This window comes from Macrotis lagotis, chromosome 2, assembly GCF_037893015.1.
Source record: "Macrotis lagotis isolate mMagLag1 chromosome 2, bilby.v1.9.chrom.fasta, whole genome shotgun sequence".
Classification (NCBI taxonomy): domain Eukaryota; kingdom Metazoa; phylum Chordata; class Mammalia; order Peramelemorphia; family Peramelidae; genus Macrotis; species Macrotis lagotis.
The window spans coordinates 255199018-255219621 of NC_133659.1; the positions used below are offsets into that span (position 1 = coordinate 255199018).

The 20604-nt window shown below is 36.7% G+C and overlaps 1 protein-coding gene across 1 annotated transcript; it reads left to right on the top strand.

Annotated features, from left to right (window-relative positions):
* The first annotated feature begins 1060 nt into the window (after nucleotides 1-1060).
* On the top strand, nucleotides 1061-18590 carry LOC141511627 (keratin, type II cytoskeletal cochleal-like). The gene is made up of 9 exons (XM_074220746.1): nucleotides 1061-1525; nucleotides 3934-4142; nucleotides 8572-8632; nucleotides 9584-9679; nucleotides 11982-12146; nucleotides 13068-13193; nucleotides 14132-14352; nucleotides 15093-15127; nucleotides 18297-18590. The coding sequence occupies exons 1-9, from the start codon at nucleotides 1061-1063 to the stop codon at nucleotides 18509-18511; spliced, it is 1593 nt and encodes a 530-aa protein (XP_074076847.1). The 3' UTR covers nucleotides 18512-18590.
* The last annotated feature ends 2014 nt before the right edge of the window (nucleotides 18591-20604 follow it).

The following is a 20604-nucleotide window of genomic DNA, read 5'->3' on the forward strand; positions in this document are numbered from 1 at the left end:
ACAATTAACCAGATAGTATTGCTAAAAAATTATAGGCTTTGAGAAGCAATTGGGTAATTTAAGATTATGCAACTTTCACGGCTGATCTTCAAGAAGGTTAATGATTTCCCCATCCTTTGTTTTGGGATAAATATACCTGTCTCACTCAGTTCTGGGCTATCAGGGCAGCTAGGTGGTACAGTAGATAGGGTACTAGTCTTAGAGTCAGAAAGAGACAGGAGTTCAAATACTGCCTCAGACACTTGACATTTACTAGTTGTGTGAACCTTGGGCAAGTCACAACACTGATTAGCATAGCCCCCATCATTCAGATCCAGTTCATGTGCTTGTCATGGCATAGTCTTTTTCAAGAATGAAGAACAAAGGATAAAACTTCATGTCTAACCTCTATTTTTCTATCATTTTATTTTAACCCTATATTTTTAAAGTTTACACTTTTAGGGTTCAGAACATATATCCCCTCTTTCTTCATAGAGATGAGTGCTTATGACTGTAGAACACTGCATATAATGTCAGATTTGGTGATTCTTGGTCAGTTTTACTGGACTGTTTTTTTTTTTCTGTTTTGTTTTCATTATTATAAGGAATGGCTCTCTGGAAGGGGTAGGGAAGAGGTGTTTTTTTAAATGTGTGTTAAAAAAAGATATCAATAGAACATTTAAAAAAGAATTAGGGTGTGAAAGATAAACATCCTAAATGGGGAGGATCTGATTGTATCATAAAAATGAAGGAGTTATGGTTACAAAAATTAGAACCAGGGAAGAAATTTACTGGACATGGAATAGGGTAATGTTAAGTGTCAGGAATCCCCAGGTCTGGTCCTGCCTCTAATAGATGTGTTCTTGATTCCCTCAGTGATTATTAGTGGGACATGAAAAATGGACCATAGCCAGACATGCCAAGGAGATGAATTCAGTGCAGTGGTCTGTGATTTTCTCTGGCCAAGCCCAGTTCCCAAAGAGAATATAAGCCTAGAATACCAGAAGGTAAAATTGAGAAGGAGCTCTGTTCCTTTCTTTGACAGTCCCATTTCTCTCATCTCTCCACACCCACTTTCCTAATGGCTCAACGATCAGTCAGCATCAAGTCCTCTATTGGCAACCGGAGCTTCAGTACCGCTTCACCATCACTACTCCCAGGCTGTCAGACCAGTTTCAGCTCTGTGTCTGTGTCCCAGGGAGGGAAGAGTGGGAACCGTCTTGGGGGTGGCTTTGGGACAAGGAGCCTCCATAGTCTCATGGGAGGCAAAAGGCTCTCTGTTAGTGGAGTATACCGCTCCAGTACAGCTGGCTATGGAGGTGCAAGTTGTGGTTTGGAGTATGGGGGCATAGGATACAGGGTTGGGGGCTATGGGTTTGGAGGTGGAATGATGGCAGGATCTGGTGGCATTCATGAAGTTACTGTCAATCAAAACCTATTGGCTCCCCTCAACCTGGAGATTGACCCATCCCTCCAGAAAGTTCGAAAGGAGGAGAAAGAGCAGATCAAGACTCTCAATAATAAATTTGCCTCCTTCATAGATAAGGTAAGAAGAACCTGCTGCCCCTGGTAAGAAGCTCCCTTGTGGTCTATTGATTAATCTGCATTTTTTTATGATTTTTTTGGAAAGTAAAGGTTAGGAAGAGAGAGTAAGCAGTTATGATCTCAGCCCCAAAAGCTCTATTCCATGGACTAACATGTTCATGTTCTTCAATCTTCCAACTGGTGAAGCAGAGGATAAAGAATGTTTGGACTTCTATATTCATGAGCAATGCTGTTAGATTGGTAATATGTTTAGAAGGCTCCCTAGCTCATAATCAAGTTATTTCTTTCTCAATAGATGATGACTGAGAAAGAGATGACTTTTTTAACAGAAAGAAACAGACCAGATGAAGCTAACAAATAGAATGAAATAATTACAAACTTGATCTAGGGTGAATGTCTGTCTAATGACAATGGGGCATCTGTTCAGTAATTCAAGAGGAATGTTTTAGGTGGAGGCAATCTATGTTTTTAGACCCTTTTTCCCATGGGAGGATAACTGTTTTGAACCCCAGAACACACTGGTTAGTTCCTTAGACATTTCCTCTAATTCTGAAATATAATCATCTCACTTTCTATTCATTCTTTCTTCCTTAAACTCCATATAATAACTAGATTGACCAATCACCTTCTCATTCAAAAAATAACAGGGACAATGATCCAAATAATTCAATTCTAATTGTGTCAGAAACTAAAATTTAGGAAATCTGGGTTCTATTCTTCTACCTGATTCTTTAAATATCCATGTGACCTTGGGGAAATTCATTTCATTTATATGATCTCTAAGATATTTTTCAGTAGTATAAGTCCGTAATTCTATAAAATATTTGTGTCACTTGCTAGGGTTATTATCTGGTAAATATGTTGGGGACACTGCTATTAAAGCAGTTCTTACACTTTTTTGTCTTGTGTCAGTGCTCAGTCCATCCTGTGTTTTTCCTGTTGCTTCCCCTTTCAGGCTTCCATGGCATCTGTGATGAAGAGATTAGAACTTTAGCTTTATCTGAGAAGAAATCAGAGTGTGGTTATGTGATTCTATCATTATTTTTATAACACATGGAGAACAGAGTATGTCAGAAGTCATGGTAAAGAAGGAATAATGATTAGCAGCAAAATATTGTGAAGAAATCCTTGGTCAGTAGACTCACATTCTATTTTTTGCTGTCTCTAAGTCACTTATCCACCTTTATACCTCATTTTATTCATCTATAATTGAGATGCTTCTAAAGTCCCTTTATCTTCTAATCATTTATAGTTTAAATGAAGGGAAGGTGTCATGGCCAAACTTCAGTCATTTTTGTTTTCTGACCCACTCTCATTCCCACTATGCTTGGTTTGAGAAGTGTTCTTTAGAAGCAAGGGAAATTAAAACCTATCTTCCAGGATAAGTCATGAAAGACTGAATGTTACTAGAAGTCATTGCTTATATTGGCTCAATATATTTGTTAAATTCTTCACTAGGTCTAGAAAGCCAAATTAGTAAAATAGAATCCTAGAATGTTAGAGTTAGCAGGAATTTAAGAGACTGTCACATCCAATTCATTATTTGGCATATCCAGCTAGATTGAGAAGGAAAACAGTTACTGGAACTCAATTCTTCTGGTTCAGAGTTCATTGAGATTTCACCAAAGCTGTTGATAGAAATGTTGATGCCTGGATCAAATTGACTTTGGAGAAAGATTAGATTCTGAGACCATGCCCCTGAGGGAATTAATTAAGGATGAAATTGTAGGAGAAAGTATTACTTATCTCCTCTTCAACCAGTCCCTTAAAGAGACAGCTGTCCTTTCAGCTTCAATGAGGGTCAACTGGCAGAGAATTATGATTTGTGAAGAATAAGATGTTCTCCCACCAGAGAAAGGAGAAATGCCACATCCCACCATCCAAAATTCTAATAGTTAGAGTGACGTCTCAACTGATCAACCCTAGTTTTAGCTCTGAAACTCATTTTCTCATTCCAGTTTTTCTGAATTGATTGAATAATTGATTCCATGTAGAGTTGTACAAAGTCTATATAACGTGAATTAGATATAATTTGGGGAATAAACTTGATATATTCTTCTTTCCTGTCAAGCAATTATCTTCTACTTATTTGGTAAAGAGAAACAAATATTTTGGGAATGAGACAAAAGCCCTACTTCTCTTGGGCATTCCAAACAATTTTCATTTTTTTCAGTTTCTGCTTCTCACATTTATCACTTCACTTAAATAAAAGTTTCTTCTATTTCATCTCCCAAGGAGAACCACCATCAAAAAATCTCTTTGACACTAGTTTCTTTTCAGAAATGGAGCAGAGCAGTGATCTTCAATGTTTCCACTTTGAAGTTAACACTAAACAATTTTCTTTAGATGCTCTTATTTTTTATTTTTGTTTCAGGATGCTAAAGGTTCTCTTCTCTCTGGGGAATACAGGTTCGCTTTTTGGAGCAGCAGAACAAGGTCTTAGAGACCAAATGGCGCATCCTCCAGGACCATAAGACAACCAAAGCCAACATTGATCCTCTGTTTGAAGCCTATATCAACAACCTGAGGAGGCAACTGGACTGCCTGGGTGGGGAAAGAGGAAGGCTAGAAACTGAACTGAAGAATATGCAGGATGTGGTGGAAGATTTCAAGAACAAGTGAGTGCAAAAGAAATACAAGTCACAATTTCATTCACCTCCTTTCCTGAGTACCTTTTATTCCCAGTATATTCAGAGGAGATTAAATCTAGAACAATTCCTTTTCTCTCACACTCCAGAAAAAGAATAGAACAGATTCAGGAAGCTGGACAGAGTTCTAGACAAATGCCACAGGGAGGAGTTGAGGGCAAGAAGAAATCGAAAATAACAGAACAGCCAAGATTATACTATTCCCATGTATCTGTTCCAAGCCTTACAAAACCACCTTCTATGCATAAGTAATATAGCTAAAATTCATAGAATCCATCTTTGGGGAGCAAGAAATAAGATGATGTGAAGCCAAATCCAAAAAAAAAAACAAAGAATGACAGTTGCTGCCTTTGGACAACTCTCAGTTTGATGAGGACATACACCTAGAATGAACCCAATACACTTAGAGGCAAAAGTTGAAAACAATACAGTGTGTCCCAATATATTCATAACTATAATGAAAAGGAGTTCTCTTGTTTTAATTTTCTTTTTATTAATAACAATATTTGGGGAAAGGATGTTATCATAGTGGATCTGAAGTCAGAAAAGAACAGAGTTCATCCCACATTCCATATTGATTCCATATGTGACCCTGAACAAGTCATTTTAGATTCTTTGAATGGTGATATAATAATTTTGTAACCATAAAATACAATATAAATGTGAGTTATTATTGTTATTTTTAAAAATTCTGTGGCCCATAGCTACTTTGTGAAATATATAAAATATCTAATGCTATTTTCATTCATATGATTAAATAATCAAATAATCAAATAAGCATTTATAAATGATTTTAATAATAATATACATTCACATATATATCACCTTATGGTTTTAAAATGCTTTGAATAAATTACCTTATTTGGTAGATATCTTCAAGTACTTGAAGGTATACCACATAGAAAAAGATTAAACTTAATATGTTTGGCCCTAGAGCAAAGAACTAGGAGTAATTAATCGGTGGAATAATCAAAGACATTAATCCCCTCTGATTTAGAGGGGAAAACAAACAAACAAACTTCTCTTAACAATTAGTTATGTCCAAAAGCAGAATGTGTTTGCTTGAAAGTTTGGGGAAGTCTTCAAGCAGAAGCTGTTACTCATCTGGTATGTTAAAGTAGGGATTCCTTTTAAGTTTGGGATTGGATTGAATGGCTACTAAAGGCACCTTTCTGATTCTCAGAGGACATTATTCTTTGATCTTGACAATAGCTTACAATGTGAATGGGCAAAAGTTAATATTCCCATTTCATAATTAAGGAAAGTAAGGCTGAGAGAGACAGAGACACCAACTGAGAGAAAGAATCAGAGAGATAAAGAGACAGAGACAGAGAGATAGAGAGATTTGTGCTAAGATGCTGAATGGGTCCTATGTAGAGATCAGATTTGAGGTGAGGGGAAAGACAGGGGAAATGACAAGGAGAGTATTTTGGATTGATGCATTTACCTGGACCTATTGGACAGAGTTCTAGGCAGACTTCTAGAGGTCCTAAGGCCAGAAAATAATGGGTTTGTTCAGGTATGGGAGCAGATTAACCTGAGGCAGTGGAGTATAAAAAGGAAAGCAATATAATACTGTGGAAAGATGACTATATTTAGATTTAAGTCTTAGATCTGGTTCCAGTTCTGCCACTCATGGTATGACTGATCTTTTTGTTTTTTTGGGACTTTGGGTTCTTCATCTGTAAATGAAGGATGTAGAGTGGACAATCTTTAAGCACCCTTCCACTTCTACATCCCACAGTCCTCAGACCTCCTCTGTGTTAACAATTGGGAAGTAAGCCATAAATCATCTCAAACAGAGAATTATCCAAAAGTCATTTCTGTTGATCTTTGGCATAAATTATGGATTTACTCACTTTAGCCCCATTACCGTTAGAAGGCATTTTGGGGAGTTGTCTAGTCCAACCCACTGATATTACAGTGGAGGAAGCTGAGGAAGAGAAGAATGAAGTGAGTGATCTTAAGTCCTGTCAGGGACAGACCTGGAAAGAAACATTTTCACTTGACTATGATATTTATATGAAAATGAGGACTCATTCCTCAAGGAGACCATAGGGTGGAAAGGCAAAGCCTAAAACAGGACTAAAGATGGAGAGAAGTTTGTCTGACATTTAATATTGACCACATGATAGCCTGCAAAAATAAAAGATTCTCCTGATGTCAAAGGATAATCCAAAACTGAGAGCTTCTTTTTTTGTAAGTTTGAATTAAATAATATCCATTTTTTTTTACTTTTTTCTCTGTGGTCTTATTGGGGGTTCAGGGGCTATGGTAGGGCTGGGTGGGGTATATGGGGCAGAAAGCAAACAAGGATGAAGTCTGTGGGGCTCATATCAGCTCTAAATTCCAGTGATCCTGAGCTTAAGCTGAGACATGATGGGAGGCAAGATCTATATTAAAATAGATCTACATTAAAAATAGGAAGAAAGGTACTGAGTAGAGGAAATTTGAAACCTTAGATGAAAAATTTGTAACTGGTAGAGATACTTGACCCCCCCCCAAATCCTCAAGTCTGAGATAGAATGAAATTCTTGCTAAAGATACACTAAATAAAATCAGACTAGGGTGAGGGTGTATCAGGAGAAATACAAACTAGACAAAAAAGGTAAATTTCTTGGCTTTCAGTGGATGTTAGGGCAGGGTAGGGTAATTGGAAACTCTCTCTCCTTAAGATCCAGAATAGTTGACAAGCTTTCTATCTGTCCCTGGGTTAGGAGAAGTGCCTAAAGGCAGAGGGAGAGCCTCGATTACCTTTAGGTAATATATTTAATCACCTGAAGTCATAATTAGGAGAGTCCTTATAGGTAGGTCAACTCTTACTCATCTAATATTTGAGAAAACTGAGGTTCAGATATATTAAATGACTTGCCTAAAGTTATGCAGGTCATAAGTGACTAATTGAGATTTGACCCTTTCTGTATATCCAACATTGTTTCTGCTTAACAATTTCCCATTCTTATTCTCTACCCTGTGGTTCTAGGGAAATGAATGAACTCAGCCCTCTACCTTGCCTTGAGAAGAGCCAGGGATTCACAAGACCCTTGTGAGGCTCTCAGAGATGACCCCAAGAAAGGGAGACAGTAGTTCCTCACTTTGTTGTTCTGTTTATTGCCTCAGGGGTAGGAGTTTGTGGGGAGTGGAGAAAGGGGAGTGTTATTCCCCAGACCTTTCCACAAAGATATGACTGGGAGTCAAGGAAAGGTAACTCATTCTGTGGGATCCTGGAAGACTGCCCAGAAACACACCTCTCTGAAAGAAAAACAATATAATTAACCTTTCTGACATTTCCCCAGTAAGAGGGAACAGAAAGGGAGATCTCCTAACTCCTCTGTGTTAGAGGCAAGGAAGCTAAGCTAGAGACATTACATGACTTGTCTGATGTCACAGAAAACCAGGGTGGAGTGAGAATTTAAGTCTGGTTTCTCTGGACCAGGACAATGGGAATCATTAGCTGTGGTATCATCCTCTCCACCCTTTCTGTCTTTTTTTTTTATAAGAGACCTCCTCTGCTTAGTGACTTCATATCATGGAACTCTACCAAATTGTTTCGGAGCAGCCGTCTGAAAAGCTTTTGATAATTCTTATATTCTCCAGACCTGTTGTTTTACTAAGGAGATGTTTCTGGTTCTCTTCTATTTTTTTTTCTGGTTTCAATATTTCATAGTGTTTTATAATGTTATTGGGCAAATGAAATTCTAATTTTCAAGGAATTTTCTTCCTCAAGATTTTGTGCCTCTTTTCATAATTGTCTTAGATTGTTTTTGTTTTTGTTACTATTTTTCCTTGATATCTCTTATTTTATTTTTAAATTCCTTTTAAATTTTTCAAGGAGTTCATGTCTGAGCTTGTGACCCTTTGACATTTTTCCGTGGGATAGGAGTGACATTTTTTTTGTAACCTCACTGTCTTCCCCTGAATATGAAATCAGATCTTTTACACCAAAGTAACTATCTATGATTGAGTTCTTTTCCCTTTGCTTACTCATTTTTATTTTGTTTCATTTTATTTTTGGAAACTTACTGCTATAATCAAGTTTTAATCCTGAGTTGTGGATAATGTTACCCTAGACTTTAGGTCCTCCTTAATATTATTTTTTTAATTCTGTCTGGGGGATCAATAGTTTTATTGCATATTTAAAAAGAATAGCAAGTTGTACACAATAGATTTGCAGTTTATGTACAATAATTTTAAAATTTATTTTATTAATTCATATTTTATTACTTTGTTATGGAAATGCTTAAAAATAAAGTTAAAAAGAGAGTGAGTGAGAGAGACAGACAGACAGAGAGAGAAGAAAGGGAAAATAAAGAAAGGAAGAAAGAAAGAAAAACTTCTTTTTCCTTATACTCAGATTTCCTGATCTTAATGCAACTTAACCTTTGGTTTATTCCAATAGATATGAAGATGAAATCAACAGACGCACAGCAGCAGAGAATGAGTTTGTGGTGCTCAAGAAGGTGAAGGGGGAGAGAAAGTTGCTTTCATATTGACTCTGGTCTGCCATAGGATGGGAAATACCAATTTGCTCAGAATTTTCTAAGGTGGATGAGGGAGGAGACTCTAAATCTGATTCCAGAGAGTTGGGGTGCTGAGGAGGATGGAAGCAGGCTTCTGATCAGATGAAGGAAAGAGAGTACCTGCCCAGGACACAAAGAGAAAAAGCAAGGGCACAAGCAGAAGCAAATGCAGATGGATAATGATCTATAGAGCTGTATTGGGAAAACCTAAATGGATTGTGAAGAATAGGAAGTCTTGAAGAGGAGATTGTGGGAAATCAATGTGAAGAAGAAAAGAGAAGAGGGAGGAGGCCATCTAATGAGGAGACTAACCTAAGGGAAGGTGTCAGAATCCAGAGGGGTTAAATTGTTTAGGGAAAGAAACCCTTCACTTCCTCATAGTACAATCATATGAAGAGAACTCCCAAGAGCAGATATTCTTAGTCTTAATGGATCCCTTTAACAGTCTGGTGAAGGCTACTTGTCACTTCTCAGAATCATTTAAATAATTGAAGGAAATGATAAATTTCAAGTAGAGGTAATTAAAAATAAAGATGTAATTTTTTTTCCTCATCCAAGGTCATGGATACCCTGATCCCAAATTAAAAACCTCTTGACCTAGAGAGAACACAACAACAGCTAATGTCTAATAAGCTCGATTTTTTTTTTGAGGTGGAACATGGAAGAGAATTCTAAATCTTACATATCCCCACAGGGACCTCAATGATATTACCGAATTTATCACCAAACCTCACCTCCAGAATTCTCATCCCTAAGCTACCCCATTGCCTGGTATTTGAAAACTTACTCACCCAATTGAATAAAAGTACTTCAACCAGACTTGTGGGCCTGAGGGGGGAATTAAAATATGGGAAGGACAAGAATTATAATATTTCTAATTTTGCATTTCAGGATGTGGATGCAGCTTACATGAATAAGGTAGAACTGGAGGCCAAGGTTGATGCCCTGACAGATGAAATCAACTTTCTGAGGGCTTTCTATGAAGCGGTAAGGAGGGCCTTTATTCCTTCCCCTCCATCTCTCTTCCCTTTCATTTCATTCCCATCTCTCTTGGAACTACTTCCTGACTTGACTTGTGAAATATGAAAGTTCAGCAAAATAATTCAAAATAATTTTGTATGTAGTATTCACATCTATTGTCTTTTACGTCTGCAAAGAAGGGAGGAAAGAATGTTCTTATGTCTCTTCTTTGGATTCAAGCTTGATCATTATTATTTCGTGTTATTCAATTTCTGTTTTTATGAGAACAGGTAGTTTTTATAGATGATGTTGTCTGATTCATTTAAACCCACCAAAGATAGTGTTCTCTGAATCTGGAGAGCAATCCAAGCATATCAACTGAAATATAATGAGTAATTCACGCTTCTGAATACAAACATGCTTAGTTGCTTAGTTGTGCCTATAGAGGATTAGGGACAGAAATCAATTAACAAATCAATTACTCAGAGAGAGATTGGTGGTATAATCAGTAGTAATAATAGCCATTTATATAGAGTTTGGGGCTGCAAATTACCTTTGCATATCATTTCATTTGTCAAGGTTTCATGAGTTGGGTAGTATAAATATTACTACAGATAAGGAGATAGTCTCAGAGATATGTCAAGTAAATGGTATGGAAATGAGTTACTGAAGCTACTGGTAGTCCAGTATTCTTTCTACTACTTTGTGCTCAAGGAAAGGAGATCAAAGTGTGACTTCCAGGAGAAGTTGGTTAGGCTGTCTGTGCAAATGTGCAAAGCCCTATAGTTTGTTCAAAGTGAATAAGATATGGATTATAGAATAGTGTTAGTGATTGATGCTATTATTACTTTGCTTAATGATTTTTCTGCTTTCTTCTGTCTTGCTCTACCAGAAAAGATCAAAATAAAATATTTACTTTCCTATCTTAAGATGTGTATGAGGCAAATGTTCTTTAAAATTGGAGAGAGGAAGGGCACCGGCCCTGGAGTCAGGAGTATCTGGGTTCAAATCCGGTCTCAAAACACTTAATGATTGCCTAGCTGTGTGGCCTTGGGCAAGCCACTTAACCCCATTTGTCTTGCAAAAACCTAAAAAACAAACAAACAAACAAACAAAAAATTGGAGAGAGGAGGCTCTTCTTAGCCTGTTGCTTTGCTTCTGAGGGAGAAGTGACTTTTCTTACCTTTCAAGTGTAAGAGCCTCTTTTAGAGCACTTATCATTCCCACCTTTGGCTAACTTGCTTTTGTACTCCCTGTCTCCCTAGCTAAATGATTGGTGTTCTCTATCTTATTCACTTTGTTCTTTTTTTTTTTTTTTTTTTTTTTGCAAGGCAGTGGGGTTAAGTGGCTTGCCCAAAGCCACACAGACAGCTAGGTAATCATTAAGTGCCTGAGGCCGGATTTGAACTCAGGTACTCCTGACTCCAGGGCTAGTGCTCTATTCACTGCTCCACCTAGCTGCCCCCTATCTTATTCACTTTGAACAAACTATAGGACTTTGCACATTTGCTCAGGATATGTTTTTGAATAAATAAATGGCTTCATTTGCAAGAATACAACTTACATATAAGGGACAGAAGTGTATTTCAAAAATAAATGGGAATTTTTTTAAAATCCATTCAGAATTATACATATTATTACCCCTTCCCATTAGCACACAAGAAATAATTAGCTATAATTCTGTTGATATAAGATCATGATTGAAAAGGACACTTACAGGGGTGGCTAGGTGGCATAGTGGGTAGAGCACTGGCCTTGGACTCAGGAGTACCTGAGTTCAAATGCAGCCTCAGACACTTAATAATTACCTAGTTGTGTGGCCTTGGGCAAGCCACTTAACCCCATTTGCCTTGCAAAAAAAAAAAAAGAAGAAGAAAAGGACACTTATGGGTTATCCAATCCAATATTTTCATCCTCTAGATGAGAAAAATGTTTTGCAAAATGATCTGCCCAAGATCATACTGTGAGTGGCAAAGTCAAGGCTTAAAAATCTAAGCCTTTTGATTTCTTTTAACTAAGACGGCAGCTCTCAGATACAATATCTTGAAAATGCTCATTTAGTAGTAAATGTTATTCTAAAAACTAAGACACTGACCTGCTACAATCTTTTAATCTCTAAAGAAGTTTGAGAAAATCTCTATCTTGCTTTCTTCTCTTTCACTTTTTCTCTTTTCCTCTCCATTTCTCTCCTCTATTTTCCCTTCTTTTGTCTCTGTGTCTATCTTTGTCTCTCTCTTACACACATACACACACACAGACATACACACATGTGCGTGCACACACACACACTCCTCAATTCCCATAATTCTATACTTGGATCCAATTGCAGGAGCTGGCTCAGCTTCAGGCCCAGATCTCAGAAACTTCAGTGGTCCTGTCTATGGATAACAACCGCAAACTAGACCTGGATAGCATCATTTCTGAGGTCAAAACACAATATGAAGACATTGCCAATCGAAGCCGGGCTGAAGCAGAGTCTTGGTACCAGTCAAAGGTGAGGAATCAAAGAAGAAATAGATTGGAATCAAAAACAGCCATTCTATAATCCATTCCTGGGTTTTAAATTTCCCCTTTGTGTAGTAGAATCAAATCCAAGGAACCCGGGAGAGATGGAAGGAATATAAAAAAATAGGCAATCACTCCCTTAGGAGATCTCTCAATCTTTTAAAGGAGATGAGTTATATACTGTACAGGTATAGAAATAGAGATGAGAAACAAGATGATAAGTGTCTGAACTAAGCTTTAGAGGTCATTATTAGTGAATGGAAAGGGGAGAAACAAATGAAAACGTTAGACTTCCCAAAGAAAAAAGAATGTGGAACAAGGGTTAAAGGTAGAGGGGAGACAGGTCTAAATGGAAAAGACAAATGTTCATTCTTCATGGAAAAGAGGATATCATGTATTAATTTTTATGTGGTAGGGCAATGAACAGATTTAACCAAGTAATGACACTTTAAACCAAGAAGTCTTAGGAAATGGTGTGGTGAGGTATAAGGAAATGCTGTAAGATCAGGGAGATGACTTTGAGTCCACTATCATAGACAATAGCTAACAGCTATGTGGCCTAGAAGGAATGGGATTAAGATGGTACTTGGTAAAAATCATAGAAGCTAAATTCTGGATTGAAAGGTTGATCATCAGGAAATAAGAGAATGTTACCATGGCAATCTAGATGTATATTACGGATAGTCAAGGTGAGTGAAAATGGATAGAATTGGAGATGGGCTAAGAAATAGTATAATAACTCTTCAAGATTTAGTGATGATTCGAATGAAGGAAATATAAATGAATCAATCATCACTATTACAATTCACAGACTTGGGGGGTACTAGAAAAACTCAGCATTTTTATTTCTAGTCTCATTTGTTCCTGTTCCTTCAATTCTACATTTGGTGTTTGCTTTTCCTTCTCACAGTATGAAGAACTTCAACTTTCTGCTGGTAGACATGGGGATGACCTTCGGACAACCAGAATGGAGATATCGGAATTGAATCGGATGATTCAGAGGCTGCGTTCTGAGATTGACAATTTGAAGAAGCAGGTATGGTGAGACTTACAGGACATACCTTAGTAATTATCCTGGTTTCTAAAGAACCTGTATTTAACCAAATAAGACTTGAAAACCTCCTAGAAATAAGATTCCATAATCTCAATTCTATAATTTCTCTGTACAACCTAGGATATGAAGACAGTCTTCCTAAAATTAAATAAATAGATGGCACAAGGACTGGAATGCCAGATTTGTGGTCAAGATGACCTAAATTTAAATCTGCCTCAGATACTTGGTTGTTTTGAGACTCTGGACAGTGACTATTTAACTGCTTGGTGCCTCAGTTTCCCTATCTGTGAAATGAGGTTAATAGTATCTTCCAGGGTTTTTTTTAGTAAATAAAATAGTATATGTAAAATACCCTACAACCTTTAAAGTACCCTATAAGTGTTTTAATAATAATAATAATAATAATTATTATTATTATTATTATAATTATAATAAATATTATTAACTTCATTCAATTACTCCTGCTATACAAGGAAAGCTGATTGCCTTTTCAGATTAAAGTCATATATTAGTTGTTTTCTTTATCATTATTATTATTATTCAGAGAATTCAAAAGGAGAAAAGAATGTTTAGAAGCAACAGATTACAATTCTACCAGGCAATATCTGAACATTCAGTTTGACACTGCACTCTGACTGTCAAAGGTTCTCAAAATCGGAGAAGTCATGACTGCCCTCCAGTTGATGCCCAATGTCAGGAAGTTTTTTCTGAGATAATCTTATTTTATATCACAACATCATATAATGTTAGAACTAGGTGGGGCTTTAAACATCATTTAATCTAACCCATTCTTTTTACAGATCCAGAATCTGAGACCTAGAGAATTAAAACATTTGTAAGATCACATGGAGAATTAGAGGCATTCTTAATAATCTTCTGTGAAATTAGGCATTCAAAAAAAATCACATCTTCTTCCACAGTGTGCCACTCTTCAGGCTGCCATAGCAGATGCAGAGCAGCGTGGGGAACTGGCTCTTAAGGATGCTCGAGCCAAGCTGGTGGAGCTGGAGGATGCCCTGCAGAAGGCCAAACAGGACATGGCCCGGCAGCTGCGTGAGTACCAGGAGCTGATGAATGTCAAGCTGGCCCTTGATATCGAGATTGCTACCTACAGGAAACTGCTGGAAGGAGAGGAGTGCAGGTGGGTAACTATCTCCTCCTTATCATATAAACTAAACAGTGGTGTCATAGTGATATGATAATTCTTCAATAAGGCTAGAAAACACCCAACAGCATTAGGCAGTTTATTTGAATTTTCAGCAACTAAATCAATCAGTTCATCAATGAACACTCATTACACATGTCAGACATACACAAAGAGGCAAAAGAAAGTCACTGTTCTCAAGAAGCTTACAATCAAATAGGGAGACAACAAGCAAAAGAATACATACAAAGGATGCTGTATTAAGGATAAATAAGAAATAGTTAACAGAAGGAAGACAATAGAATAAAGGAAGACTGAGGAAGGCTTCCTATAGAAAGTGGGATTTTAGTTAGGAAGCTAGGGAAGCCAGCAAGTAGTCAGAGAGAAGAAGGAGTATTCTAAGGCATGTGGGACAGCCAGAAAAAAATGCCTAGAGACAAGAGTTGGAGTGACTTGATCAAAGCCATTGCTGCTCCTTTCCTATCCCTAGAAAAGTATCATCCTTGTTCCCTCTTTTTCTTTATGTTATCTTATTTCTATCTGTCCCTCTCCTTCCTTATTTCAGTTCCTCTGTTTTCCCTCTTTACCCTCTGTTTCTTTTTACATGAGAGAATCTATATTTCTTCAATGTCCCTCTCTTTGAATCTTCTTCTCACATTCACAAGGAAGAAAAATGAATATATTAAATTCCTGAGTTTTCCAAATAAACAGTAAGTCTTTCTTTTTTCCCCCTATAGACTCACTGGAGAAGGTGTTGGACCTGTGAATATTTGTGAGTAATAATTCAAAAAATACTATTGATATGGGAAGGGGGATGTAGTTTATGTAGTTCCTGATGGGCTAGAGAAGGAACTGTCAATAGATGTCAGCACCTGCAAAGATCCCTTTCTTTGGGCATTTCTTTTCAGATAAAGAAATGTTAAGGATTCCAAACCAATGAAAAAAATGGACTTTGGGGAGGAGTTGGGGAAAAGGAATTCCTCAAGGAATGACATTGTATACTACTAATAGGAATATGAAAAGTTAAACATGACTAAACAAACAGCAAGAGATGAGCTGGAAGTGGGTTAAGTGAACTCTTTTCCTTTTTGGGAAAATGTACAAATAACTCTGATGACCCAAGCTTCCAAGTATATGAGGTCATCCTTGCAAAAGTGAATTCACCGTCAAATTGGTGAATTTTGAGACTTAAAAAACTTTATTTTTAAAATTTTTATTTCACTCAGCATTAGTTCATGAAAAACTTTCCAAGCTTTTCTGAAGTTCACCCACTCATGATTTCTAACATAACAATAGTATTCTATCACATTTATATCTCATAATTTGTTCAGCCATTTTCCAAATGATAGGCATACCTTCAATTTCCAATTCTTTGTTACTATAATAAAGAACTGCTATAAGTATTTTTGTACAAATAGGTCTTTTTCCCTTTTATCTGATCTCTTTGGGATATAGACCTAATAGTGGTATTACTGGATCAAAAGGGTATGCACAGTTTTATTACCTTTTGGACATAGTTCCAATCTGCTCTGCAGAAAGGTTGGATCAGTTCACAATCCATCAACAATGCATTAATATCCCAATTTTCCCACATTCTCTCCAAAATTGATCATTTTCCTTTTCTGCCATATTGACCAATCTGATGGTTATGAAATGATAACTCAGAAATGTTTTAATTTGCATTTCTTTAAAAAATTTTTTAAATTAATTTGCATTTCTTTAATCAATAATGATTGAGAAAAAACTTTCATATGACTATAGAAAGCCTTAATTTCTTTGTCTGAAAGCTTCCTGTTCATATCCTTTGATCATTTGTCAATTGGGGAATAACTTGCATCATTTTATTTTATTTTTTATTTATTTATTTTGGGGGTTTTTGCAAGGCAAATAGGGTTAAGTGGCTTGCCCAAGGCCACACAGCTAGGTAATTATTAATTGTCTGAGACCAGATTTGAACCCAGGTACTCCTGACTCCAGGGCCGGTGCTTTATCCACTGCACCACCTAGCCACGCCACCCCAACTTGTATCATTTTAAATTTAATTCAGTTCTCTATTTAGAAACAAGTCCTTTATCAGAAACACTAAAATTATCTCCCATCTTTCTCATTCCTTCTAATCTTAGTTGCATTGGGATTTTTGTACAAAAACCTTTGAATTTAATGTAATCAAGAATTTTGGAGAGATTAATAGATGGAAATTAATCTGAAGGCAGGTAGTTCCTTAAATAAGCATGACTAGAGTTTGGATGACCAATCCTTTATTTCAGTTCTGTCTGAAACCCCGAGTTCAAATCCATAAGATAAGATTCAATTAAGAATGTATTTCTTTATTTAGAAATTCACACCACTATAGGATGGGAAGCAGATATTTGACTTGGTAGCCTAACGTAAAAAAGATGGTGGCTTAGAATGATCAATGTTATTGAAGTTGAGTGATTTGTTATTTTTTGTTTAGTCATTTCAGTTGTGCCTGACCTTTTGTGGCCCAATTTGGGGTTTTCTTGTCAAAAATACATTGCCATTTCCTTCTCCAGATGAGGAAAACAAGGCAAACAGGGTTAAGTGACTTGTCCAGGGTCTCCCTGAGGCCAGATTTGAACTGAGCTGAATTTCCCAGACTCCAGGTCCAGCATTCTATCCACTGCACCATCTAGCTGTCTTAGAGGGTGATGCAACTGCTAAGAACAAAATAAAACAAAACTAAGAAACAAATGCACAGAGATCAACATAATCTTAGGTTAAATTATAATAATACTAGTAGATAATAGTATCACTCTTTAAAATTCATTAAGTAGTACATCATCCAATGTGATCATCACAATAACTGTGAGATAAGAAGTATAAAGTTTTATTATCCCTTTTATGTTCTAAAGTCCAGAGAGACTGAGTGACTTGTCAGTGCTACCCAGAATTGGAATTATAGGTTAGGTGTCACTTGTGGCTCATTCTTTTCCTGGATCAGATCATGTCTACAATATTCTATAAATATATCTTATTCAGTTCTGACCATCATGCTTTAAGAAGGAAAATGGCAAAATAAGTTAGTAAGGAAAATAGAAATCAGGTTACTATGAAGAATGATTAAAAGAACATGGGCATTTAACCTCAAGCAGATAAGGCTTAGAGAAAGGCTCAGTCTTCTTTTTAAAGGATGTTTCGTATTGAAAAGGGAGAGCTGTGTTCTGGTTGGTTTCAGAAGGTAGAACTATAAACTAATGTTGAAAGTTCTGGGGAGACCAATTTCAGCTTAATAGAATAAAGAATATCTAAGAATTAGAACTGTGAAGAGAGGTAGTAGGATGTGGTGTACTAAAACCCAAACTTAGAGTCAGGGAGATATGGATTCAAATCTAATTTCACTCTGTTTTCCCATCTGCAAAATGGAGGTAATACTAATGTTTACCTCTGAGAATTGATGTGGGCATCAAATAAGGTAATGAATATTAAACCTTTTTTAAAGTTTAAATATAGATTATATAAAAACTTAAATATATAATTATTGTTAATAATTATATTTTAGTTAGTTATTAATTAATAAATCAATAAAAATTTAAAACATTAATTCATATGTTTTTAATATTTTTATATTAATCTCTCCCAAACTGTCTACCTCATGAAAATATTGTTTAAAAATGAATTGCTAAATGTGAAAGCATGTTGATAATTGTAAATCAACATACAGAGGTCAGGTGTCAGCCTCATCTGATTGTACCTATTTCCTCTCTATGCCTTTGTGACCTCTCAGTGAAACAGGGAAAACTTAAATGATCTATTGAGACACTTAGGAAAGAGGTACCAGGGAAAAAGATTTGGCATAGGGAGAAAATAGTAACAAAAACAGGAATCACTGCAAAGCATGAGCTGAGATGCTGCCGTATGCAAAATAAGATGTGAATACATAAACAAATAAGAACATTTTTCTTTTCTTTTTTTCCCCACAGCCGTGGTCACTTCTAGTGGGGGCACTGGATATGGTGGAAGTAGTGGTGTCTGTGGAGGTGGAGGTGGCCTCAGCAGCAGCCTCTGTTATGGAAGTGGGGTTGGTGGCTTCAGTTCCACCAGTGGTCGTAGCATGACAAGCAGCATGGGAGGCAGCAGCTCCAGCATGCGCATCATCTCCAAGACATCATCCACTAAGAAAAGCTATCGGAGCTAAAACTTCTCCACTTGACTGCCTACCCTTCCCCAGCCCAATTTTCCCAACCCTAAGACCTGATACTTTGCTTAAGATCCAGAAAGTAATTTCTTTTGTACAGTCAGATATGGTAACAAACAGTTCATAGGTCTTCCAAGGCCATCTGGTCCATCCTTTTGCTTCCAAGCGGGCCCTCAAAAAGGCCATTCCTCAGATGAAGAGCAGTATTTGTTTTCAAAGTCCTCCAGAATCTATAAATGTCTCTCTTAGATCTACTATTCTTTATGGTTAAGAAGTTCTATTTGCTATGTAGCCTGAATCTGTCTTGTTTCATTTCCTTAAATCATTTCTCCTTGTTTCTAGGGGTGGGAGGAGGCGTTATTAGAAATTGACCCTGGTTTCTCCATTTCTGGGTCTCAGCAAGAATTGATCTACTCTAGATTAGGACTGTTATACTATTTGACTTTCACTGAAAAGCAAGCAAAATTCCAGCAAATCTTCTCAGTACTGGAAAAAAAATAAAAGTAAAAACAGAGGCAGAGTATCTTATATACAAATTCATTGTCAAACCTTGCCTCCTTTGTCCAAAGTTCACCATTATCAGTATCCCTTGGCTCTAGCTACAATAGTCATAAGAAATATCAACTTCCCAGGTTCCTCTCTTCCATCAGTTTTCTATCTCCAAAAGCAGGATTTTGGAATACAGTCAGTTTTCAATTATCCCTGAATATCTGGGAGGCAGTAAATGATATTTGAAAGCAGAATCCAGTCTATTTTTGTTTATCCTCAAACTAGTATTATAATTTACTTTATGAAATGTTGATTGATGAGGATCAAATACTTCTCAGGGCTTCTAATCTGGTATGAAAAATAGGATATTATATAAATGGCGAATCAAATGGTCACATATTAGGGATTTCCCTGTTCACCTCATCACCACTACCTACCCTTATGTTATAATCTGATCCTCCAATAATAATGTTTGGGGCTAGTGATTTCTGTTTCTTGGACATTTTTCTATCCCTCTTTCAATTCTCTAATTAAATTCAAATTAATTAATTAATTTCATTAAATTTTCTCTCTCTCTCTCTCTCTCTCTCTCTCTCTCTCTCTTCCTTTCTCTTTCTGTCTGTCTCCCTCTCTATGTCACTCTGTCTCTATCTATCTGTTGGTTTTCTGGCTTTCTCTCTCATCTTTTAATCCCATTCTTTCTCTATCTGGATTTTTGTTCTCTTTTCTCTCCCCTTTTCTGCACTTTTGACTATCTCCTTCCATTTTCTTTTTTCATTTTGTTTAAAAGTTCAAATTCTATTTCCTTCTGTGTCTCTCTTACTCTTCACTTTGTTCCTGGATAACAACTCTTTTTCATATTTAATTTTTTTTTGTTGGTATCACCACTGCCTGTATTATAAACTTTGACTCTGAGATGCAACCTGCAATCTAGTAGAAGGTTTATGAAAAGTAAAGGACTTTGAAATGAATATACCAACTTAGTCACCCCTCAAGGAAAGTGTGGTACAAGGGCAGCAAATGTGAGGCTCAGCATAGGTTGGTGCTGAGTATCATTGAAAAGTGGTACTATCTACCCCTCATCCTTCACAAGAAACTGGAATCCAGGAGAAGTAGAAAAGAGAAAAGTTGGGGAAATTAGGACCACTTCCCAACCCTTTCTATGATTGTTATTCATAGTAAAATTTTGTTCATTTGTCTGGTGAATTTTTGAGGAATCAGACACTACCCTAGTCTAAGACTAAAACAAGATGGATGTACTTCTCAAGACCAGAAAAGATTTGAATATTGCCACATGTTTCCTGTTCCTCTTTCAGTATAGCTTTCAGAGATGACTGTTAACAGAAAAAAGTTTCCCTTGTTTTAGGTCCTTTTCCTGTACTCCTTCTTCCAGGCCCATTTGCTCAAAGAGCTTCAATAAAAGGCAGTCAAACTGTCTGGTCTATTCTGGTGTTTGTTGTCATATACTCTAATGATATAGATAATATGGAGTCCATCTCCTAAGTCAGACTCCAGACCCAGATACCTCCTACCACTTCTGCTATCCCTTTTCCCTATATCTGCCAATCTTGGACTAGGTACCCCTCTTTTGGTTTTCATAGTTC